General features: G+C 41.9%; 1 protein-coding gene across 5 annotated transcripts in view; it reads right to left on the bottom strand.

The window, feature by feature from the left end:
• Positions 1–4,675: 4,675 nt before the first annotated feature.
• CEP162 (centrosomal protein 162) overlaps positions 4,676–26,809 on the bottom strand; it is a 100,154-nt gene continuing 78,020 nt past the window's right edge. For all 5 annotated transcript variants that reach the window (XM_069974701.1, XM_069974704.1, XM_069974703.1 and 2 more), the window contains 8 exons: positions 25,755–25,918; positions 23,113–23,214; positions 20,635–20,856; positions 17,168–17,814; positions 13,914–14,055; positions 13,376–13,474; positions 7,367–7,501; positions 4,676–4,951 (listed from right to left, as the gene is read on the bottom strand). In XM_069974701.1, coding sequence (XP_069830802.1) covers positions 4,760–4,951; positions 7,367–7,501; positions 13,376–13,474; positions 13,914–14,055; positions 17,168–17,814; positions 20,635–20,856; positions 23,113–23,214; positions 25,755–25,918 — 1,703 coding nt within the window. In that variant the 3' untranslated portion in view covers positions 4,676–4,759. The remainder of the gene's footprint in view (positions 4,952–7,366; positions 7,502–13,375; positions 13,475–13,913; positions 14,056–17,167; positions 17,815–20,634; positions 20,857–23,112; positions 23,215–25,754; positions 25,919–26,809) is intronic.

A 26,809-nucleotide genomic window follows, 5' to 3' on the forward strand; every position in this document is an offset into this window, starting at 1 on the left:
ATAGTAGCCAGTGCCCCCATATAGTAGCCAATGCCCCCATACAATGCCCCCCATAGTAGCCAATCCCCCCTGCGACAAGAAAAACAACAAACAGGCTACTCACCTGTCCGCTGGCCCCAGCAGCTCCTCTCCCGACACTCCGGTCTCCCGTCATCCTCCGGGCACAGGCAGCGGGGTACAGAGAAGCTGCCTGTGTCCCGGAAGTGTTCTGCAGCCGCTGCAGAACACTTCTGGCACAAGCAGTCTCTCTGTACCCCGCTGCCTGTGCCCGGAGGATGACGGGAGACCGGAGTGTCGGGAGAGGAGCTGCTGGGGTCGGCGGACAGGTGAGTAGGACAGCGATCCCCTCCGCCCGCCCAGCCGGCCCCCTCCATCGCTGCTTAGCCGATCAGGAGCCCAGGAAAGTGCTGCTCATTGCACTTTTCCGGGCTTCTGATCGGCTCAGCTGAGCGGGGATAGAGGGGCGGGCTGGGCGGGCGGAGGGGATGTCTCAGGGCCGCTCACTATGCATATGCATAGTGAGCGGCAATACAGGGGGCGGCTTCCATGCGGTGCTCGGCACTGCTTGGGAGCAGTCTTCGCTTTATAGGACGCACTTAGTTTTTCCTCCCACTTTGGGAGGAAAAAAAAGTGCGTCTTATAAAGCGAAAAATACGGTAGTCATTGGCTGTATCCATGTTTTCCAGACAACCTTAGAGCTTTATCCAAGTTCAGCAGACCGGGCTAATCAAATGCCGAACGTTCGAGTTCGGATCGACTCGAACCCGAACCCAGTTTGTACCAGTTAAAAGAAAAAAAAAAAAGTTAATTAAAGATTGTTGAGTGGACTTTGTAAAATGTAGTAAAGGGTGCAGAGAATTTGGACTGTTCTACAGTCTGCAACTAAGGCCTCATGCACACAGAGCAAAAGCAGAGGAATTCCGCGGCGGAATTGTGCGCCGTGGAATGCCGCCATCCTCGAAATGACACTATGGGAGGCTTGCGCGGCTCCTCTCTACGCGCTGAAGAACGAACATGTCCATTCTTCAGCGGAACGCAAGCCTCCCATAGAGTGTCATTTTGACAGGGAGGCTGGCGGCATTCCGCGGAGGACAATTCCGCCGCTTTTGCTGTACGGGGCCTTAAACCTTTAACTTCTATGGACAGACAGTTTTCTGGCTTTAGGGCCAGTAAAAGGGGTTCTCCAGTGCTACAAAAACACGGCCACTCGCTTTCAGAGACAACACGACTCTTGTCTCCAGTTCAAGTGCGGTTTGCAATTAAGCTCCATTCACTTCCATGGAACTGAGCAGCAAAACCCCGCCGAAGTTGGAGACAAGAGCGGTGCTGTCTCTGGAAGAAAGTGGCCATGTTTTTATAGCGCTGGATAACCCCTTTAACACTGAGGAATCAGCAAGGAAAGTATTCTCACGGAATTCTGCGAGAAAAGTGTTCCCCCCTGAATGACCTCTGGCGGTTCTGCACAAATTCATTTTTCATTAGATCAAATGCTATCCTTTTTTCCAATTCCTTGCTGAATTTTCAGAAGTATTCCACGCTAAAAATTTCAGAGCAGAAACTTACTGCTCAATTCATTTCAACAAGATTCCACCAGTGGAAAATTCAGTGTGAAAATTCCGCTGTGTGAACTGTAGAGCGAAAATTCCATTGAACTCAAAGGAATTTGAATCAGCGCCGATTCCTCAGTGTGAACTGGCCCTTACGCTACACTCACACGTTCTGTAGGTTTGTCCAAATTCAGGGCTCATTGATTTCCACTGCGCAGTTCACACTGTTTACAGATCCATAATCAAACACACAATATAAGTCTGAGATTCGTACTATTTGCGAAAGTTCCATCTGTAATGTCGGCAAAAAGTGTGAATTTGTAATTTTAGTTACTGTTATCATTTTGAACATTCCACTTTTTTTTTTTTAACAAGTACATGCCACTTTTACAGATCCAAAAAAATATGCATAAATAGATACACATTATAGATGCATTTTTGCAGATCACGGACATAATATACGGTCCTGAAAAATTCTGAAACATGTGAATGTAGCCTAAGTATTAATCTATTTTAAACCACGTCTGTATTTTACATCTCTTTCCAGTTTTGCTAATACAGTGATGTTGCAGATTACAAATACTTCCTTTTTTCATCCCTTTTTATCTGTTTTCTCATTGACTTTTATTATTTAAAAAAAAAAAAAAAGGATCAAAACACATCAGGGTTTTTTTTACGCACACAAAAATGTGTCTACCATGTTTTTGTCTATGTTTAAAAAAAAAAAAAAAAGTACCGTATTTTCCGGCGTATAAGGCGACCCCTGACTTTCAAGAAGATTGTCAGGGGTTCGCCTTATCACTGGAAAATGTTAACCCCTGCCTGACCGCAGCCTTGAGCCTGGATCCCGGAAGCTCTTTCGGCAGCCGAGCGTCTCATCGGAGAAGCTAGAAGACGCTCAGCTGCTGGGAGAGCTTCGGAAGAATGACAGCGGCTTCGGGTACTTTATGTGTGTGTATATAATATGTTTATGGGTTGTATGTTTTTGTGATTTTGAATAAATTTTTTGTTTGAAGACATTTTTTTTTTTTTTTTAATTTTGGAGTTTTTATCGTTTGTTTTATTTGCTTGTTTTGCTATTTTTAAATGAATGTGCTGATATGTCTATATAATTCCTTTTTCTTTTTTTTACAATTCGAAAAGAAGGTAAAGAGAAGCTAGAATATGCCTTTACTTTAAGATAAGTGGGTGTCTGAACTCTTAGATCCCACGGATTCTGAAATACAGAAACTGCAGCACTGCTTTCAAGGCACAGTCTTTTCCAGCACAGTAGTGCTGCAGTCAGAGGTCCCACTTTAGTGGTCCAAGAAATCTTAGTTTACACAATTCCCCCCCCCCCCCCCCCCCCCCCCGTTTGCACCGTTCACAGTGCAGGAACAATAATGTTATATTTTAATAAGTCGGACAATTCCGCACACTACAATATAAGTTGTTTTTTTATATATTTTTATAATAGGCAAAGAGGTATATTAAACCTATATTGTGGGTGTTTATAATTTTTTTTTAAAATACTTTTACTTTTTTTAGTACACTTTTTTTTTTTTTTTTTTTAAACATGCAATAGATTGCATATACTGATCTATGCTATGCCATAGCATAGCATAGATCAGTGTTAACTGCGATCTATGCATAGAGCCTGCCTGAGAGCAGACTCTATTCATAGATCGCCCATCCGACAGGACGGAGGTAAGTGACTTACCCCGCCCATCGGTACAAACGATCAGTCAGTGACAGGAGCTTGTCCTGTCACAGAGTACCTTAAACACAGTGATCTATAGCGGGTAAATGAGACGCAGCTGCAGGATCGCAGCTGCCTGTCAATATCCTTGGCTCCCCAGACACTGATGTGTGTGGGACCAATCTCACTGTAGCGGTCCCTCACACATCAAAAGCCCCTGAAGTCAGAAACGTGCATTTGGTGTGTGCAGCAGGAACGTATATCTACGTATTGCTGACGTGAAGGTGTTAAATGATAAAAAAAAAAAAAACCTTGCTCAGATTACGCCCAATTCAAAAAACATTGCAAAACTCATTGCAAAGAGTGTACCTTTCAAAGTCTAAATCAACAGTTGATATAAAGCATATTTGCAATTTATATAATAATAGAAGCCTTACTTTGTTTTGTTTTTTTATTTTAATTTGGTCATTGGATCTTAATTGTGTTTAAAAAATTTTATAGAGTATTTGTGTGCCACTTTTGTTATCTTCTTTTTATTTTCTACTTTGTGCACTATACTTAAATACTTTTAAGTGTCACTTAATATTTTTTTTCTAAAATATTAGATCAATTGATTCTAAACCTTTTCCCAATATATTTTATTTATTTATTTCCATTGCTTCATCCTGCAAATCCTCTTTATACATTTCTCCACCAGGGGGCGCTGTTGCTTAGTTCTAGCCTCCACTGTTCAAAAATGGGAAAATCTCGACTGATTTAGAATGGGAAAAAACACCAAAAAACAGTCGAGATTTCTTTACTCCCTCCTTGTGTAAGGCTGTCCTTTCATGGATGGCCTACACCATAGTGCTTTCATTCACAAGTTTTCACTGGTCTTTGCCTGACAGTGCACAGGATTTGGGCCTTGTCCGGCATGACTCGCCCCGGGACCGCTGTCTGTGAATGTTTAATAAAAAAAAAATATATATAGCCCTATAAAATAAATACTTAACTGTTTGTGGGGGGGGGGGGGGGGGGGGAGCCCAGAAAGGCTGGGTGACCATTGAGGAGCCTGGGAAAGCTGGATGACCACTCAGGAGCCTGGGAAAGCTGAGTGAATATTCAGGCTAGCTATTAGCCACGCTGTATCGCTGTGACCTCTCTGCTTAGAAACAACATTTGAACAGAGGGGGCAGTGAGGGAGGAGGGGTGTTGGAGCCGGAGGCTGTGCGCGCTCCCGAGTAGGTGACATCATCAGAGGGCTGACAGGCCCCCTGCAGAAGAATGCATAGCAAGTGTATGAGCAGCACTCTGGGGGCTACATCTGGCTGCAGGAACGTCAGAAAGGCGCCAAATTTGAATGAAGACTTTCCAGGGGGAGCTCTGCCAGGTGGAAAATTATGGTTTTTAACTTGTTTAACTTGACAGTGACTCTTTAATATATATAATACAGGAAACTTGTTTAGAAAAACTGCTTTATAGACAAATTAATACATTTTTATAAATAGGTTTACATTAAATTATGAGATGCATGTAGAAATATCAATAAGTCATACTAGTATATTTCAGATGATGAAGTAGGTATAACAACTCCCTGTTTCTGTAGCATTCGCAGAACATCCAATATTGCATCTAACTCTGTTCTAAACTTCTCCAGCTCTGTGTTCTTTTGCTGCACAAGCTTCTTCCATTTCTCAATTTCTTTAACTTGTGTAGCTTCAGCGGCATGGCGTGTTTGATCTATTATCTAAAATAAGACAAAATGTTTTTGTTTGTTTTTTCACTAGCAATGGTTTTGATTCATTCATGGTTTTAATTTAATAAAGACTGTTTTCTAATAAAAAACTGCAGTAGCTGAAAAGCAAGAACATACAGCAGCATTTATTACACACATTTAGGCTATGTTCACACTACGTAAAACTACAGCCGTAGTTCTCGCCGCAGAACTACGGCCGTAGTTTTGCGGGGTGGAACATAACCTTACTTTCAATGGGATCCCGGCCGGAGCGTACACAGATAGTATACGCTCCGGCCGGGATCTATGCTGCAGCGCAAATTACTGACAGGTCAGTTTTCTGTGGCCGGAATTCAGTGAATTCCGGCTGCAGAAAGACCTGTCAGTTCACACAGTGAAGCGAGCGGCTCCGGCCGCTGGCTTCACTGTGTGCTATGGCAAGCTCTGATGCGGCTGCACGCTGATGCGCCCGCATCAGAGCTCCGCGGCCGAAAGATCATCCGGCCGGTACTTAAGTACTAGCCGAGATGATCCGGCCAGACACCGGCCGTACCGTGACCCGGAACGGCCAGTTTCTTATGTAGTGTGAACATAGCCCAAGGGTGCGTTCACACCTACAGGATCCGCAGCAGATTTGATGGTGCAGATTTGATGCTGTGTTTAGTTATTTAAATGAAATCTGCTGCAGATCTGCAGCAGAAAATACGCTGCAGATCCTGTAAGTGTGAACGTACCTTAATGGTGCGTTCACACCTACAGGATCTGCAGCTGATTTTCTGCAGCAGATTTCATTTAAATAACTGAACACAGCATCAAATCTGCTGCAGATCTGCTGCAGATCCTGTAGGTGTGAACGCACCCTTAATGGGCATTTCCTATAGCCACCACAGCGAATGATGATTTAACACTAGTCTTAAAGGGGCATTTTCCATAAGTTGTTATGACCTATGCATAAGATAAAGGATAACAAGCTCACCGATAAGGGTCACAATGATGGGACCCCACCCATCCACCCATATAAGAAAATTATTATGTCTATTTATTATTTATAATAACCAGATGATCCTTTCCCCTAAACAGGTTGTCCAGGATTAGAAAAAAAACATAGCTACTTTATTCCAAAAACAGAACCACCCCTGTCCTCGGGTTGTGTGTGGTATGGAACTCGGTTACATACAGTTTAGTTAAACCAAGCTGCACTACCACCCACAAAATACAGACAAGAGTGAAGCTAGGTTTTCATAAGAAAGAAGCTATGTTTTGCTAATCCTGGATAACGATTTAACCCTTTTCATGACCAAAGGTCATTGACGCACAGATGTCTAGTGTTCTCTTCTTCGCCATCCAAGAGCCATAATGCTTTCATTTTTCCACCTACAGGGCTGACTGGTGGCAGATTTTTTTGTGCAGTGATCTATAGTTTTTATTGGTAAATCATGTTTTTTTTCCTCTTCATTTCACCGTGCAATATTGTTATTTTATTAGATCTAGCTATTATTGAATAGATCAAGTCCACACACTTTAATATCAAATATGTATTTTATTTTATTTGTATAATTGAAAAGGGGGTGATTTTATTTTATTTTTTTTTGGGGGGGGGGGGGATTATATTTAAAAAAAAAAACTTCTAAAAAGCTGACTTATATAAGCAATCATTAGATTGCTTATACTGATCGCATAGCATTGATCGGTATTACTGGTGTTCTAAGGCAGACTTTATGAGAAGATCACCAATCCGACAGGACAGAGGTAAGTCGGGGAAAGTTAGTGGCTACGTGTTTGGGAAAGTCATGCTGCGGCCTTTCAATCAGTCAGTGACAGCTACTACTCCTGTCAATGATTCCCTTAAACACTGTGATCGCTATAGATTGCAGGGTTAATGTCAGGCAGCTGCTGCCTCTCATTGTCCCCGGCTCCTGGCACATCAATGTGTGTGGTGCTGCTCACACTTATTAAAACCCCTTTACGCCTGGAACATGTTCCTACTGCACAGGGCATCGGCAGTAGGAATGTATACAGCCATATGACTGACGTGAAAGGGTTAATAGTTTCGCCTGCTGTAGTTCTGTCCTTTTAGTTACTAAGGTAATCTCAGAATATGTGAGGATGAATGTGACAAGTGTGAGATGAGCGATATTATGAACATTCCAGTGATGTGTTATATCACCCACACAATCTTGTCTCATCAACAGACATTTCAGCAGCCTTTAGGTCTTGGTACTCTTTTCTTATTCAGTAAATATTGTATGAGATACCTCTAGGGAACGATTCGGTAAAGTTAGCTAATTGAAGCCTGTGTAGCTGTAAGAATAAACTGCATTAAAATTAAATGAGGCTTTAAGTGTAAACATCTTACATGGATTATAATGAATCAGGAATGGTAAATGGCAATGAATTTCAATTACATGGCAGAAGTGAGAAGCTTACCTGTTGCAGTTCTTGCTCCCTTTGTGAATGTCTAATTTCCATGTGTTTGATTTTTCTTTCAAGTGTTAAAAAGTGCTTCATTTCTGGGCTCTGACTTTCCTGGGCCATCTGTAGCTCATCCAGCAGCTTTGCCATCTTTTCAACAGAAAGTGAAAATGTTACCATTGGTAGTTTTTATTTTTTAAACCATAGATCCAAGTAAAAAAGATATACTTTTTTAAAACTATTAAAAGGGAACCAATCAGCACGATGGTTCCCAGCTGCACAGTATAGATCTACTGTGCAGCTCCCTGAAGCTTCCAGCCGCGTCTGCGGCAGCAGCTTTACAAAGAGGAAAAAGATGTTTTATTATGCTGTGCAAAGGTGAGAGAGAGGCGGCAACTAGTCATCTGGGCGGGGATCCGCCTGTGACTAGCCATGGCTCTCTGCCTGTCAGTGCACTGCAGGGATGATCCCCACAGAGTGCGCTAACAAGCAGAAAGCCATGACTGGTCACAGGCAGTTCCCCGCGCCCAGATGACTATGTTGCCGCCTTCTTTCCTGGCCTTACGCGGCATAATAAAACATCTTTTTCTCTTTTGTAAAACTGCTGCTGCAGCCATGGCTGGTGTGCTCCGCAAGCAATTCTTTGTTTTTGATTATTTTGTGATGACATTCTGTAATACCATAGTTTTGGTCTCAAGATACAATATTTTTAACATCCAATGGCCGTCCTGGAGCTAATTCATATGGAACTTGAGAAACCTATACATATACACACACACACATAATTATATATATATATAAATATATATATATATATATATATATATATATATATATATATTTATTATGTGTGTGTGTGTATGTGTATATATATATATATATATATATATATATATATATATATATATATATATATATACATACACACACACACACATATCTATATCTTCATAGATTTAAAAATAAGGTTGGTAAGTGTGAGTACTATATATATATATATATATATATATATATATATATATATATATATATATATATTGTACTCACACTTACCAACCTTATTTTTCCATCTATGAAGATTTTTTTATCTGTAATTCTGGCTTTTAGAATATTTTTACTGTTTCTTACACTTATTATAGCGTAGGATAAAAAAAAAATGCTACATTTCAATGGTGCATGGCAGCACCAGCACCTATCATCTGCATGCCTGCAATCCACAGTCGCTATAATCCTAAAGCTAGGCACTTTTGGCACAAATTAAAGAAAATGTTCAGTAGTATTTTTAATAAAACACAGTGACTTTTTAGAAAAATTACATGTCTGCTTTTCAATTCTCTTCTATTATGCTGTTTTCCTAGAGCGGGGCTTCAGTGCCTATTGAGGTAGCGTAAAATAAAACCCCAGTCTCAGCTGCTGTTCTGCCTCTCCATTATGTTTTACACTACATCTCTGTTCATTTAAACTGACATTCAAAGCAAGCAGAATGGATTTCACATTTAGACTTTGTAACCACAATGCAAAAATGATGGCTGTCTTCCTGTATGGTCTTCATTTTAGCACTAAAAGACATGTTCACGATTATTATTTGCCGCCGTCATTACCAATAGATGGATGTCTTTTGGCACTAAAACGATGGCCGTCATTTTTCCATTGTGGGAACATAGCCTCAAGGACAAATCTATTTGAAAGTACAAGCAACTATACTAACAGTGACAAAAACAAATATACTAAAGAAAATGAGCATCAGTAAGCAGAGTTTTCTCTTAACGGGAACTATACAGCACAAAAATCAATATAAAGCTTGAAAATGTTGCTTATGCTGCTAACCATACACTGCACAAATATCCAGCTATTCCCTGTGTCCCTGCCAATGTGCCCTGCAATCTTACTTTTATTAACCCCTTAAGGACTGGGCCAATTGTCACTTTTGCGTTTTTGTTTTTTCCTCCTCGCCTTCTGAGACCCATAACTCTTTCACTTTCCCACCTACAGGGCCATGTGAGGGCTTGTTTTTTTCAGGAGCAGGTGTACTTTGTAATGACATCTGTAATCCAATCTGCCTTAAAATGAATGACGGAACCCCCAAAATATCATTTATGGGGTGAACTTGGGTAAAAAAAAAATGTGATTCTGCAAATTTTTTTTTTGGGGGGGGGGTTCCATGTTTACGTAATGCACTTTACGGTAAAACTTACATTCTTTCTTTATTCTATAGGTCAGTCTGAACACAGCGATATGCATGTTTACTAGGTTTTGTAACGTTTTACTTTTTTTTATTAGCAGTAAAACTTTTTTTTTTTGCAAATAGGTATATTTAAAACAGCCGTATTGTGACTCTTAAAGCGCTTTTATTTTTTTACCTACGGGGTCGTATGGGGCATAATTTTTTGCACCATGATCTCTAGTTTTTATTAGTAAAATTTTTTTCTAGATCAAATGTATTGATCGCTTTTTATTAAATTTTTTATACATGAAATGTAGTTTACAAAAAAAAAAAAGCAATCTGCAATCTATAGCATAGCAGGGATCAGTGTTATCTGTGATCTTCTGATGAGTCAGACTGAATCAGCAGATTGAAGACCTGACTGCACGGAGGAAGGTAAGGGACCTCCAGCAGTCAGGCAATGCGAATGTGACCCCCACAAACACGCCCTCCTGCATTAAGGCCCAGGCAGCGGCGGCGTAAATGTATGCCCACAGTCGTTAAGGTGTTAAAACCTGTGCTGTATACAAAGTGGACTGAAGAAAACATCTGGCAGCCCCCCCGAGGCCAAACTAGTTACAGTCCTGGGATGTCCGGTGCGGTAATCACGCCTCTCTTGGACTGATTTGCAAAGCTGTATCCTTATTGCATAACACAGAGGTGGGCGTGGGCAGGTACAGCGCTGCGAATCAGGCCCAGAGAGGCGTGACTACAGCATCGGACAGCCCCAAGACTGTGACTAGTTAGGCCTCACGGACCACCATGATGCCTTCTGCGGACCAATTTGCATACATCAGAGAAATTAGTAAAAGTAGGATTGCAGAGCACAGTGGTCAGGGACACGGAATATAGCTAGATGTCTGTGCAGTGTATGATTTAGCAGTATTCACACAAAAATCAACATATAATCTTGAAAATGTTGCTGAGTGTATCCCTTTAAAGCCCTGTATTATGTATACAGTAATACCTCAGTTCCCGAACACCTTAGTGTTCAAACAATTGGGTATTTAAACTAATTTTCCCCCTGAAGTTTTGCTTGGTACTCCGACATTGCTCATTATCCAAACAAAATCAGGGGGATAGCCGTCAGCTGATCTGATGTTCAGCTGACAGAGGTGTTCGGGAACAGGAGCGGGGATTCCTGTTCCCCGCAACAGTGAGACACAGGAGTGGGTGGCTATTTAACCTTTAGTAAAGAAGTGGGGAATCCCATCATAATAAGGGGAATCCCCGCTTCTTTACAGGGTATCCCCCGCAGCTGAGAGGAGCAGGAGCACGGCGGCAAGTTTAAATAGCTGCCCGCTCCTGCCTCTCACTGTTGCGAAGAACATGGAGCAGGATTCTCTTAATAATGATGGGAATCCCCGCTCTTTACAGTAGGTAGTGGTGCAAAATGCACCACTACTTACTGCTAGTTTTTACGCTCTGTGGGCCGGGTGCTCTGCACCTGACCCATGAGGTATAAAAATAGTTAATGAGATTTACATTGTTCCCTATAGGAAGCTCTCTCAAACAGCCTTCACAGAACCGATTATTTTCGAGAACCGAGGTACCACTGTATTTTAAAAGAACAGACGTTAACATTAGTGCTTACAAGTGAAAATCGCTCTCTTAAAATCTTTAAAGGGAACCTGTTGCTATGAAAATTCTACCTAAGCTATCGGCAACATGGAATAGAGCAAAAGGAGCCGAGTGGATTGATATATATATATATCTTTATGGGAAAAGATTCAGTGTAACGTGTGATTTAGTGATTGAGATCTCTGATGTTTTCATGATAAAAAGAGTTCAGCCCACTAAGTGACAATGTCAATTCAGCAAAGTGACAAATTATACTGATATGCCAAAAAATCATCACGTGTTTCTCAACGTCAGTGAGCTACCTTCTACAGGGAAGGAACAACCAAGCCAAGGAAGGTCACCAGTCAAGGAAACCACCCAAACCATCCAAGCAAGGTACAGTATCCATCCACAGACAGCTGTTTCGGGGTATTTGCCCCTCATCGGTGCGGACCAGGATTTTTGCCAGTGGGAGCAAAGCTTTACTTTAACTGCGGAGACAAATGCCATTGTGTCTCCATAGTATTTCTGCAAAACTGATTTCCTAGGAAACAATGTTCTGTGATGGTGTCTCTGCAGTGTTTTGGTTGATCTCCCTAAGGTCAACCATCATTCTTACAAATTATACGGAATCTTTTTCCACAAAGATATATGTCAATCTGCTCAGTTCCCTGTTCTATAACATGATGGTGATAGATTAGATAGCATTACATGGTGACGGGTTTCCTTTAAGGGGTATTGCCAGCCCTACTAAGTAAATATTTCAGCAAATGCATTCATTTAGAAAACTTTTCTTCTTCTCTCTCCTATTGTTGACAGCTCGTTGTTTCGGTTACCGACCACCACTCTGCTCTAAAAGGAGTGCTCTGGCTGGTAAATATAGCTACAGTATACATATGTATCTACATTATACAAAATATATACACTTTGTCCTTTATTTATTAACACTTTCAGGATCAGGCTAATTTTGGCCTCAAGGACCAAAGCCCATTTTTGAAGCCTGACCTGTCCTGTCTTTGCAGTACTGATCTGCACTGTATTATATTGTGCCTGTCATAGGCATACCTGATCAGCTTCCGTAGCTATGACACTGAAGGCCTCCGATTGTCATAGCTACCATCAGGGCTTTGATTTGCACAGTTCACTCACTGCACTGTGATTGACAGCACAGGAGAGCTGTGTGATTGATTGAAACAGTTCACTCACTTCACTGTGTTGACAGCACAGGAGAGCACATGGCTCTGAATGTCCTGCCCACGCTTCTTGTATTTTGTCCAAGCCCAGCAGTTGTCATAGACGAACATGTATTGACATTAGGCAGAGAAGAAGAAACAGCGACACCTAGTGGTCGAAGTTATAACTTTAAAGTACACACAGACTAAAGTAAATTACAAATATGTTAGCTATTGATGTCTCTGTCTAAATATGCAAAGCTGTTTTGAATGACAGTTCCCATTTAACTTTAAACTATTAGTTGAGATGGGAATACCCCTTTAAAGTGATACTGTCACTAATGATTACATGTGTGACGCTCAGAGCCGCAGCTGTTGCACCTTGCACAGATACCTTTGTTATGGAGGTCCAGGATTTCGTAAAAACGTAAAAAAAAAAATTGGTGTCACTGGGTGGGACCCCGGGTTCACTAATGAGAAACTTCTCTGCTGCCAAATCTCCTTTCCCCTCCACAAGGAGAGGTGTGGATTACAGACCAAGGCAGGGAAAGGGGACTCACCTCGGTGACATTGGCGTCCCAGTGGCAACAATGTTTACACAGGTATCCGTGCAACCTGCAGCTGCTGTGGCTGCTGTAAATGTCAATCATGTAATCACTTGTCTGACTTGTCATCTGGGAGGTCTTTACATTTTTCTCACATAGATAATAAATGTATGTTTTTTGTCTTTTATTCCTTTGTTCTTTTCTTCCACAATTGCAGGAAAGCTTGTGCAAGAAAATGCTTATTACAAAAAACATGTGCATGGCACTGTATATAAAAAGCATCATATATTAACTCCTTAACAACCCTATTTTAGCCTTCATATGATATGATTTATATCTTGCAAACTGCATAGTGTAAACAAGTGTGAGTGGAGTGCTGGAGATTCGTTTGCTTTTAGAATACACAACTTCAGCTAAAAAAAAAAAAAAAAAGTGAAGTAAATAAAAAGTCAATTTACACAATACATCCTGTTTCAAAATGTTATTTAGAAGGGACGTTGATCACATTACTGATTTTTGTTTGTATTGGGTCAAACACAGGTACCTCCTTCTGCAGAGTTTCTTCCCTGATGCGCAAAATAGCCAGGGTCTCCCTGTCTTTCTGTAGTTCAGCAACTTGCTTCTGAAGGTGTCTTATGAGGATCTACAGAAATACATTTTTAATATAATATTTTGGGAGAACAAACATTTTGAACATGTTCGCAAGAATAAAGAACACATGTACTGTAAATTGTTGAGGAGGCTTCATCTCTGCATTATTAAGGTTCAATGTATTTATTGTTCAATTGAGCACCAAGGCCCAAATCACAGTTTCTCTGTAATCCCTTCATTGTTGCTCTTTTCCAAATAAAAAATATGTCTAGAGACCAATGTATTAATACGTAAAAAGCATTCTGTTGCTATTCACTGCACATTTCACTCTTTCAATGTGTAGGGTGAATCTCCACCACAATACGTGAAATTCAGCAGCGAAATGGCTACGGATTAACAGCAGAATAAGAACGAGAAAAAAAGATGTATATTTTACATATAAATTGTATGAATTTGATAAATGTGCATAAAAGATTGCCTTGACCACTTACCTCTTGAGTTGAAATTTTACTGTTTAGTTCAGCCACTCGAGACGAAGAATGTTCTAAAGCCTGCTGACAAATCAACTTTTCCAGCTCCCTCTGGTGAGACTGCTTAAGTGCTGCAACCTGTTCTGCTGTCTCTTCTTTTAACCTGCAAAAAAAAAAAAAATAATTTTATATATATATATATATATATATATATATATATATATATATATATATATATATATATATATATATATATATACAGAAAAATGGATTGAATGTGTCACTCTTAAAGGGAACCAATCACCTCAAAAATGCATATAAAGCGAAGTACATGTGCTGTTAGACCACAGAGCACACTTCCCACACATGTTTTCATAGCCTCCTTGCCTCCCCCGTGTAAGCCGCAAAGTCACTTTATAAAACTGGCGCCCTGTATGCAAATTACCTGAGGTAGTCACCGGGGCAGTGTGCGAATAGCAGGTAGTCACGGTCTGCTGGGCGTCTCCTATCGTCCTGGGCGTTCTTCCGCGTTAATCACGCCCCTATGAGCGTGATTCAAATTGCCCAGTAGCTGTGACGTCACTATGTTGTGACGCCGCCGCGCATGCGCAGTACAGCCGCTTCCATTACGGCGGTACTGCGCCTGTGCAGAATAGCCTCGAACTCCGGCTCACACTGAGTTCGAGGCTATTCTGCACAGGCGCAGTACCGCCGAAATGGAAGTGGCTGTACTGCGCATGCGCAACGGCGTCACAACGTAGGCGCGCCGACGTCAGGCATGGGGCTCTCCCGAGTGACGTCACAGCTACTGGGCAATTTGAATCACGCCCATAGGGGCGTGATTACTGCGGAAGAACGCCCAGAACGATAGGAGACGCCCAGCAGACCGTGACTACCTGCTATCCGCACACCGCCCCGGTGACTACCTCAGGTAATTTGCATACAGGGCGCCAGTTTTATGAAGTGACTTTGTGGCTTACACGGGGGAGGCAAGGAGGCTATGAAAACATGTGTGGGATGTGTGCTCTGTGGTCTAACAGCACATGTACTTAGCTTTATATACATTTTTGAGTTGATTGGTTCCCTTTAAGAGAAGAATAAAAAAAAAATGCTGTTAAAGCCATTAACAAAAGCTAGTGTGCTTATAAGGTGGTTCTAAAGCAGCACAATTTAATGTGGTCTTGTACTTATGATGTACAACTAACATATGGCCCTTTTACACAATAACCAATAAGGCTATATTCACAAAGACAAAGGCAGGCAGTTTTTTTTAATGGCGTAATTTTCTAGGTCACTACAATTATATTCATGCTAAATTTGTGTGTGAGTGTATAATATATATATATATAATTTTTATTTCACACACATTTTGTTTTTAAATATCTTTGGCACAATAGACACAGTTTCCCTAAATCATTCCAAAATCCATAGCTTTCTTATTTTTATTGTGAAGGTGCAGATTTATATAGTGTGACTTCTATGCTTAGCAGCACCATAGGAAATGAATGGAGCACTGTCTGGTGCACATAGTTTACTCTGGGGAAATTTTATCCTTATTCTCAGGATGGGTGGGAGTCCCAGAAACCAGACTGCGACCAATCAGCTTGTTATTTCCTATTCTAAGATTAGGAGATCCCTATTCTGATCCAATAGGGCTTGAACATGGTCCAACCAACCCTGTGTAGTCGTATCCATATCCGATATAGGTGGAGTAACCTCACACTTAAAAGGTGCCCTACATTCAATGTTTATGCTTCCCTACGAACAGAAAGGTATACCTGTGTATATTATCACATAAGCGCATCATACCCATTTAAAGTGACTCTGTACCCACATTCTGCCCCCCCAAACCTCTTGTACCTTCGGATAGCTCCTTTTAATCAAAGATCTGTCCTGGGGTCCGCTCGGCAGGTGATGCAGTTATTGTCCTAAAAAAACAACTTTTAAACTTGCAGCCCTGTGTCAAATTGGGGTGGCCTAGAGTGTGTGTGCATTAGGCTGGCACAACCTCTCTGTCCCTCCTCCCCGCCCTCCTCATCATTAGGAATGCTCCAGGCAGATTGTCTCCTATTCATCCGCTGTGAGAACACGGCACATGGGCTGGATCGTTAAGGCACCTGTGCAATTTTCACTGCAGAGGAATAGGAAAAATGGTAAAGAGGTTGGGGAGGAGGGATGGAGGGGTGGTGCAAAGTTAGGGCACATATACTCTAGGCCACGGCCGTTGGGCACAGGGCTGCAAGTTTAAAAGTTGTTTTTAAGGACAATAACTGCATCACCTGAGGAACGGACCCCAGGACAGATCTTCGTTTAAAAGCAGAAGATGGGCCACAGCGGGCACCTGGACCATAGAATCCTGGCTTGATCTGGGCGCGGGTGCTCATTTAAAACCACACAATGCCGTGGTTTATTGCATACGAGGGGTTTATTTAAAAGTACAACGCGTTTCAGCCTCCTATTCCAGGGGGGCCTTTCTCAAGTGACTTGAGTGACTTTCTCAAGTGACTTGTGACTCAAGTCACTTGAGAAAGGCCCCCCTGGAATAGGAGGCCGAAAGGCGTTGTACTTTTAAATAAACCCCTCGTATGCAATAAACCACGGCATTGTGTGGTTTTAAATGAGCACCCGCGCCCAGATCAAGCCAGGATTCTATGGTCCAGGTGCCCGCTGTGGCCCATCTTCTGAATTACGTTTGGTACGCCTTCCTTGACGTATCCCTGGCAGGAGCTGCGGTGCTTCACCATATCTGACATGTGCTACATAGAGTTGTGCCTATCTTCGCACAACTCTACTAGGTGAGTGTCACTCCTCTCTCTCTCTCCTAATTTGCTCCCCTGATATACTACACCAGGAGGCGCCCCCGCCCTCTCTTTCTTTTTTGTCTCTAGATTAAAAGCAGCTATCCGAAGGTACAAGTGGTTTGTAAGGGGCAGATTGTGGGTACAGAGTCGCTTTAATTCAAGTAGACATAACACAGTCCACTAGTTACTATAACTGGACCATTTCAGGACATATATAGTTATTTTTCCGGACTCTGAAGTGCAAGTGGCTACACAGTATACTACACAGTAACAAGTACATCCAGTTTTAATCACCTACACAATACACCGTAGAGCTCAGCCAGAAGTTTGAATATAGTCTTATAGCTAAAGGGTTTTAAGGTGAAAATATTACCTTACAGTCCATTCATCCACGAGGACTGAGTGTTTATACAGCACACAAGCACATGTTTTAGAAACAACTAACAATGAATACATTAGGCCTGGAACAATTACCTTTTTATAGCAAACTCTGCATTATCCAGAGAGGTTTTTAAATCTGTAATTTGCTGGTTCTTCTCTTGAGATAAAATGAGTATTTTAGCTTCAAGTTTGTTATTTTGTTGTTGCAGATCAGAGATATAATGGTCTGTAAAAGAGTCTGGTTTGTATAATTTAGCAGAAGAATACTCTTTGTCTATTGTGCTTCCACTCCCAGGAGATAAAACACCCGCAGTAGGACCAGAGAGCTTGTTTCGGTTACTGACAAAGCTCGAGTTAGGTTTGAATGAAAGCATCATCATCCTTTCCTTTTGAAGCCGCTCCACTGTTTTTGAAAGTTCTTGAACCTCCTTACTTTTAGACACAAGTTCCTGGTTAAGTCTTGCTAACCTTGCTTGATCGGGGGTCTCCTCCATGTTACTATTTGATTTGCTGGTTCCTTTAAGCGTTAATTTATGCTCTAAAAACAAGTTCTTTGCTTTGAGGGCCTCCATTTCTTTTTGCAAATTTGTTACTGTAGTGTGATGAGCATCCTTAAATATAGAAAGCTCTTGCTCAAGGGCTTTAACTTTTACTATGCTGTCTATGTTCTTTTGTGGCTCATTTATGGTTCTCTGAGCAAGTAATTCCTCAAGCTCCTTTATCCTACCTTCATATTGAATCTAAGCAGAAATGGAAATGAATGGTTAGTCATCTTAACCGTCATAGTAATCGCATTTTACTAGTTTTCATAACATTGTATAATAAGGTGAATAAAAGCCCGACTAACTCATATAGGCAGCTCTAAATGTGCAGTATTGTGTGGAAAATGAGTAAAGGGAGCCTTAAAGGCCATCTACTGTATAGCTCTTCTCATATAGGCATTTTTCCCTTTGAGTTCTGCTATTTTTTACAGCAAGGGCGCACTAAAGACAGCAATGTCTTTGACTGAATCTCATATTCGAGCCAAAAGTGGCTGAGCTAAACTGGTTACCATAACGCTCCATTAACTGTAACAGAGCAGATGCCAAGTATGTATTTCAGAACCATGAATAAGGACCAGTGGGACCAAAATGCGTTGGCGTTTTAAAAAAGATATACATAAAAGAAATGGAAATATTTTAAAGGAGCTGGAGAGTTTTCTTGTTCTCAGTTATATGCTACAATTCCCTAGAATCCAGGCATGTCTCTCATGTGCTCTGCAATTGATGTTTGGGAAAAGGGAAGATTTCTGATTGACGTCAAGTGTGCTGACCTTCTGTGGTTTTCTTTTTTTGCACAGCAAAAAAAGCATAGTGTGCAGTGTTATCTAAGTTAATCAATTATTTAGTCAATGGGACTGCACAGGATTATTTGCCTTCTGAAAAGGCTTGTTATAGCTGTCAGAGGACCGTCATGAACAGAAGTCACAATGCCGGTGTGAAAAAGAACCTTACAGTATTAGGCTATGTTCACACAGCTTAAAAGTACGTTCGTTGTTGCAATCGGCAACAACGGACGCACTTTGTTTTTTTTTTTATTCTTTATTTTGGGATCAGCAAGTATGAAAGCACTGAGACAATACCTCCGTCTCCAAGAGAGACGTATTAAGAACAGAAACAGAGCACTAGTTTGTAAAAAGAAACAAACCAGGACAAAGAAATGACTCAGGCTTTATACAAATACAACACCCAACTTGCCGTTGAAATCTGCAGAAGGGCCCTGTCAATATTATTACTAAGCGTGACAGCTCTGGGGTCAGAAGGAATATCCCCGACCTCCACCCCGGATCCACTAGATTTTTAGTTAAAGTCCCCAAGAGGGGGGAAGGCCGCACTTTGTACGCATAGCTACACTGCATGTTCTTCTATAGGATCCCGGCCGGAGCGTATATACATAGTAAACGCTCCGGCCGGGATCCTAAGCAGCGCCGCTAAGAACTGACATGTCAGTATTTTGCACCCTCAACCAGAAGTGCATTGAAAACACAGAAAGGATCTGTTCACACAATGGTGAAATTGAGTGGATGGCCGCCATATAACGGTAAATAACTGACATTATTTCAAAACAACAGCCGTTGTTTTAAAATAACAGCAAATATTTGCCTTTAAGGGTACAAACCCACACACCGTATACACAGCAGATACACAACAAATACGCAGCAAATACGCAGCAGTTTGATGGTGAAGATTTAATGCTGAGTTCAGTTATTTAGATCTAATCTGCTGCGTTTTTGTTGCGTATTTGTTGCGTTTTTGCTGCGTATTCGCTGCGTATCGCAGCAGTAAATACGCTGTGTATACGGTGTGTGGGTTTATACCCTAAGGGTAAATTCACACGGGCGTCTCGCATAAAAAAAAAACGCAGCTAATCCACAGCTAATCCGCACCTAATTCGCAATACACGTATTAATAATAATAAGAATAATAAATGTATTGCGGATTAGCTGCGGTTTTTTGATGCGAGACGCCCGTGTGAATTTACCCTAAAGGGGTACTATTTTTAAGCTATGGCCAGGAAGGGGGTGGTTATGGATGGCAGAGGTTACTTACCTCCCCGGTTCCAGCGCCAGGTCCCGGACCTCCGCCGTCCATAACCACCCCCTCCCCGGTCATTGCTTAAAAATACCCCCGGGCCGGAGTACCCCTTTAAATGGCGGCCATCCACTCAATTTCAACATTGTGTGAACATAGCCTGTCTGTGTTTTTAATCCACTCCTGGTTTTGGTTGCAATATGAGGACCACAATACTGACTGAAATATACTGTGTGTGAACCCAGCCTTAGTGGCTAGTGTTCATATAGCAGCAAAAAAAAGCATAATTTAAAGGACAACATATAGTCTTATTGTCCACTTCTCAAACAAGGCATATAAGGAGAAAGAGCTCAACACTGCTACCAGATGTGATGAATTTTACTACAATGTTCACACCCAATGAATTAATTGCTGTTAACCTGCTTTTAACATCCTCAATTAGAGGTCTCATTTGGGTGATTTATAAGCTAGGATTTCACTGTATTGAGCGCTTTAACCATCAGCCGACAGAGTCTTCTGTGGCTGGTGTCCCTGAGATCAATGATCTGTTTCCTGTATGGCTCTACTAGCAAATGCTGCCAACTAGCCAGAATCCATCTCCACACTGATAAGGAGCAACACCCCTAAAGAGCGGTCTGTGTATGGATACCTGGGCTTTGGTATTTCCCTGGTCATATTATCAGACTCGTTATTAAGTTATGGTATGTGCACACTACAGAATTTTCGGAGACCTCAAGCGGATTCTTCCGGGCGGCCTCCGCATGAAGTTTTGCCCACTCCATAGACTCAACAATATTTGCAGGTGGATCCGCTTGAGGTCTCTGCGGAGATTCTGTAGTGTGCCGTACCCTGAGATATTGAATGAAGGGGCCAGTGTATTTTTGTGGTCTCCGTACAGAAGCAATCCCCTTTTCTAGGCTCTTCCCTGTTGCTGAACTAAAAAACACAACAACAAAAAATGTGGAATCTGCAGAAGTAATGAAAATTAACCTTGACTTTCTGAAAGTGCTGCTCCATGCTGCGCAGACTTCTCTTCGCTTCTTCATCTTTGCTTTCGAGGTCATTTTCTAACTTTTCTATCCTTTTTTCCAAGTAGCCTACTGTACTACTTTTCGCTGGCATGTCTGTGTCAGACACGGCTGCTGCTGCAAACATGAGTGCAGGTATAGAGTTGGGGTGTCTTCTCTTAATGATGGCTTCCATTTCTTTAACCTGTTTGCAAACACTGATTTAGATTATGTTAAACATTTCACATGGGAAAAACTGGCAGCCAATAACCACATCACACAACAGGAATTTTATGTAAAATGCATGAGGTTATGGCATGAGGAAATTGTCCCCATGGCGTAAACCTAGCCCTGAATTTATAAAATGAGCAGCTGATTTAAAATAGGAAAAAAGACTTCCTTCTTAGATTATTTATAAACCAAGATTTATGGAAATTGTATGCAGCGTTACATTAATTGTCATGCTTCAACTGTACCCAACTAGCAATAAACAGTTACTGAAGCTCAGCTGCAACGTGTACACATGGTGATGGTCATTTAGGTCAATATATTTCTGGGTGCATGTGTATGGGGTCAGTAGGAACAGATACTGAATGAATGAGCAAGTGTGTATGAAAGTGTGAATGAATATGCAAGTGTATGGCCACTAGAGATGAGCAAACCTCGAGCATACTTGAGTCATTCCGAACCCGATCGTTCGGCATTGGATTAGCGGTGGCTGCTGAAGTTGGATAAAGCTCTAAGGTTGTCTGTAAAACATGAATACAGCCAATGACTATATCCATGTTTTCCACATAGCCTTAGGGGTTTATCCAACTTCAGCAGCCGCCGCTAATCAAATGCCGAACAATCGGGTTCGGATGGACTCGAGCATGCTAGAGGTTCGATCATCCCTAATGGCTCCCTACAGGCAACCATGCTGTTCAGGAGAAATACACAGACAAAAGCTGTCTGTTAATAGTCCACAGCTTAAAGGGACTCTGTCAGTAGGGTTAGGCTAGAGATAAATGTGAACAGCGCTCCAATGTGTAAGGTCTGCAGGACATAGGTAGATGCAGGGGAGTAAAGGAAGACTCTCACCTGGCGTGGTTGTGCAAATGCAAGGCACAACTCTCAATGATCACATGTGTGTGGACCGCAGCCACTCCCAGAACCAAACCGGTAATGCATAAAAAACAAATCCTCCACTCCAACCACTCGGTAAGATCGGGCCTGGTCCAAGATAGGCAAAAAGTAAATAATGAAGATAAAAAACTATTTATTAAAACACAACGCGTTTCGAAGTCGTGCTGACTTCTTTCTCAAGTGCACTATGCACTTGAGAAAGAAGTCAGCACGACTTCGAAACGCGTTGTGTTTTAATAAATTGTTTTTTATCTTCATTATTTACTTTTTGCCTATCTTGGACCAGCGCCCGATCTTACCCAGTGGTTGGAGTGGAGGATTTGTTTTTTATGCAGTAGGGTTAGGCTGTCCTATCTCAGGGTAGAAACAACTAGTGACAGAAGCTGAACAGTATGACATATCTCTTACATTGTTCTGTGCAGCTGATCCAGAGATATCATCCTGAATAACATGAACAATAAGTAGTCCTCTCCATTATGTGCATGAGCCCAGTAGTTCTGGATATTCATGAGAAGCAGAAAACTTTGCCCACCAGCTGTGGATTGACAGTGGAATCAGCAGCTGGAGGGTGGGGGAGGGGTATGACAAAAATCTATTCTCCTGCATATCAGGAGAACGGCTTAACAAAATGATGTAGGTAATACGAGCCAGCCGCTCTTTACCTCAGGATTCCCAGGCTGTACTTGTTTGTAGCTGTGGGGTCCAGTATAACTGCATTTTCTCCTAATTCCCAATAAGCTAATTAGCGGGTTCGGAGCATTTGGGGCGTTCTCCATGCATCCGAGCACCTGCTCGTCCCGCCTAGCCTGCCCACTCCCTACCGGCCATCTATGCATATTCATACATGCATAGTTAGGGTGCTTGTTACGGCGCATGTGCAGGGAGCAGCCTTTAACAAGCGGCCTAACTCCCAGGTCAGGAGGGGGCAGGCTAGGCGGGAAGAGTGGGTGCTCGGACGCATGGGGAAAGCCCCAAATGCTCCCAACCCGCTAATTAGCATATTGGGAGTTAGGAGAACATGCCAGTATACTGGACCCCACAGCCATAACAAGTACAGCCAGGGAATCCTGAGGTGAAGAGCAGCTGGCTCATTTCAGCAGGTTCACAGGCCCGAACCTGCCGCTTTAAGGTGGCATAAACTTAGTAACAGATTCTCTTTAAAAAAAATAATTTGGACCAGCAGGCACTAAAAGAAAAAGAGCAGGAAAGACTTTCCATGACGGCTGTTTTAAAGAATCACAAATACAAAAGAACACAACCAAAGATCATGTATAGAAAAGTTAAGTGTTCTGGAGAAAAAAAACATGGCTTCTTGTTAGCTATAGTAAAATCCCACCTGCCGTTCAAGATCTTGAATACGTTTTGCATCTGCAGCCCTATCCTTCAGACGATTCTGTTGGACAGATTTATTTCCAGCATCATGTCTCAGCTTTTCAACCTTGTGAAGAGAGAAAAAAATTAATTTGTATACAATCTGAACTTCAACTGAGTTGGAGTAGCATAATATAAATAAAGAAAAGTGCTGAGCGCTAGGTGTCATAACACAAAACATCACTATTGAGTTGAATGGTTGTTTATACAACAGACCTGCCAGAATGACAGTTACTGCTTGTTAGCATACGTTGAAAACATAACTCCCCAGAGTGAAATCCATATGCCTAACTCTTATGGTGCGTTTACACGGAACGATTATGGTTCGTATTTTCACGATAACACATCTAACGATCAAGCGACGAGCGAGAAATCGTTCATCGTGATCTTTCAACAGGTTCTCAAAAGGTCGTTCACTGAAAATTCGCAGATTGCTTTGTGTAAGCAGTCTTTCAACGATTCACCCTATGTGCGATATTTCAAACGATATACCGTTCCGTCTAAATGCTGATGGTTATAAAAAACACATTGTTGCTTTAAAATCGTTAAATGATCGATTGGCGAATTATCGCTCCATGTAAACGGACCATTACTTATGTTCATTAATGAGTGACTACATATGCATGGCCACATCTCCCTGATGGCTTTGAGTGTCCCTGTTGTGAGAAAAAAAATGTTTGCTTTGATCGCTGAGCGTGTGGGAGTTCAGGCCCCCACCAATCTCTAGAACGAAGCGAGAGAAGCATACAGCTGAGCACTTCTCTTCCCGTGTCTCACTGGAGGAGGGAAACTCCACTATAAAAATAATATACATAGGACTATATAATCTGTCTCCTGCAGCCACAAGGAGAGCAGCACACAGCCATACACTTTTCCTGGCTCGTTCTATCGATCAGTGGCGGTTCTGAACACCCAAACCCTGACCTATCAATATTTTCCAAGGACAATTAAAAGGGGTAGTCAACCATTATTTTTTTTTCTGGGGGTGGGGGTGTGTGTGTGTGTGTGCAGCAATAATATTTCTATTTCTAGATAACAGAGAACTCCACTGCAAAAATAAAACGATGATCCGAGGTCTCAGCAACCTTCAAGATATGATTTAGCCTTGTGTAACCCACAAAATTAAATTAAAAAAATCACTGTATAAGAGTATAGACACTACTGGCCCTAAAACTTAACTTTTCATTTATCACAAAAATTAAAGTACTATATACAAAAAAAGGAAGATGGGAGCGATAGTCAGGTAGCCTGTGCATCCCTACAGAGCTGCAAACAGATACCAAAATACTGTCAGAGGGTGAATAGGAAACAGAGGATGTACACACCACTCACTCCTGTCTAATGAAACTCACCCTGCCTTTTGCGGTGCCCACAACCTCGCTCACGTTCCCTGTACTACGATGAGTGCAGAAGGTTAGAGTAGAATACCTAGATCAGTCATGTCAAACTCTGGCTCAGGGGCCAAATCTGGCCCGTAGTGCATTCATTTTTGGCCCACCAGGCAATTAAGAGTTCTAATTACATCTGGCCCACCATGGCTACTATTTAAAAGACTAAGGGGGAGGACTGGCTACTATATGAGACTATTGGGGAAGGCTGGCTACTATATGAGATTTTTGGGGAGGGCTGGCTACTATATAAGAGACTATGGGGGAGGGCTGGCTACTATATAAGAGTTGATGGGGAAGGGTGGGCTACTATATAAGAGACTATTGGGGAGGGCGGGCTACTATATAAGAGACTATTGGGGAGGGCTAGCTACTATATGGGACACTTGGGGGCTGGCTACTATTTGGGAGGGCTGGCAACTATATGGGACACTTGGGGGCTGGCTACTATTTGGGCACTATTGGGGAGGGCTGGCTACTATATGGGACACTTGGGGGGCTGGCTACTATTTGGGCACTATTGGAAGGGCTGGCTAATATGTGGGGCAATTTTGGGGGGGACTGGCTATTATATGGGTTGGGGTTTAATCATTTCATAGCAATATATCATGTCATTTATCATAGTGCACAGGGCTGGGAGACGCACACCACTGACTACGTTATTACGTTATTTGCAGCTCTGTAGGATTAATGCACTCTCCCCCCAATCTTACTTTTTTTTTTTTTTACTTTTTTTTGTACATAGTACTTGTTTTTTTAATGTGATTTATTAAAAGTTAAGTTTTAGGGCCAGAAGTGCCTATGCCCTAATACAGTGATTTTATTCCTAGATAACACCTTGAAGCTGACCTTTCAAATTAAATTCAGTGAAATCTGCAGGTTTGGCAGACCAGCTAATGTGGCCACCAATTTTCGACCAATGGCAGATGTCAGGGGGTCTGACAGATTATGCTTCAACATGGCATCACAGGTGTCTAGAAGAAGTTTTACTTCCCTTCCCCAAAATTCAGAATACATATACCCCTGGACAACCGTGCACATGTCTGTGTGGATCAGAGGACAGAGCTATAGGGAAACAGCCATCAGAAATACATGTCCACATTAACATTCGCAGGATTTGCGGGGACCTAGCAGACCCAACTGTGCTAATCGAAAAGTCATAAAATCAATTTGGAACAGCCCTGTTAGTAAATGAAAAGTTTATATAGAAAGTAAATACCTGCATCTTCAGATTTTCTATTTGTTCATATGCATCTTTAAGTCGTCCAGCATCTTTATCCAGAAGATCTTGGTTCTCTGCAAACCACTGTAACCTTTTATTCAGTCGATCTATTTCCTTCTTGTAAGTCTCTTCCATTATTTTAATTCCATATGATTTATCATCTATAAGCAGACACAGATTATCATTGACATTTTCATGAATGACACAGTTCGACAGTTAAATGAGAAGTCCGGCGATTTGAAATTATCGCCAGCTGGGGCAGGGGAAAACATAATAAACAATCATCACTTACCTCTCCCTGTGCCCACAAAGTGCTGCATCACAGGCCCTGGGGCCCCTGCCATGGCGAAGGCGTTTTTACGAGTTCTGAAGACATCACGACTTGGGAGAAAATGCCCAACCTGGCTGATGGATTGCCCGTCCAGCCAATCAGTGACTGCAGTGATGTCCTGCCCCAGTTAATGACTGGCTGGGCTGACAGTCCATCAACTGGGTTGTGACGTCGGCTGTGAAGGAGATCCCGGAGGAAATCCCGGAGTGGCGCTGCAATTGCACGGGGAGAGGTGAGTTATAATTGTTTATTATGTTCCCCGCTTGCCAGATGAAAACATTTTCAAAATCGACAGTCTTCTCCTTTAAAGCATGTTAATGTCACAGAGTGCCCAGACCCTGACCAGTAGAACAAGGTGGAAGACAACCACGCTGCTGTGTGCTCCCCTCCCCACTTTGAGACCTTGACACAGAACTGGTAGTAAAAGCACAAAAAGCATATTTCTCCAATTGTTGGCGGTCTGAAAACTAAGACTCCGATCATGAACACTTTTGGTATGCCTATGTGACATATGAAAAGGTTTTTTTTTTTTTTTTTAATGGCAGCAATGCTTTCAATACAGCAATGGCGTAGTATTATTACTGCATCTGATATCTCTGGTGTAAAAGACAGCACGGATCTACTCATTATTGCATGAAAAACATGACTGTCTTGTATGGGCCTAAATGTCTATCTTAAAAAATGTAAGTATGTTAATATTAAAGTGACACTATCGCCTCCT

The sequence above is a fragment of the Dendropsophus ebraccatus genome, chromosome 6 (genome assembly GCF_027789765.1).
Source record: "Dendropsophus ebraccatus isolate aDenEbr1 chromosome 6, aDenEbr1.pat, whole genome shotgun sequence".
NCBI classification, from domain to species: domain Eukaryota; kingdom Metazoa; phylum Chordata; class Amphibia; order Anura; family Hylidae; genus Dendropsophus; species Dendropsophus ebraccatus.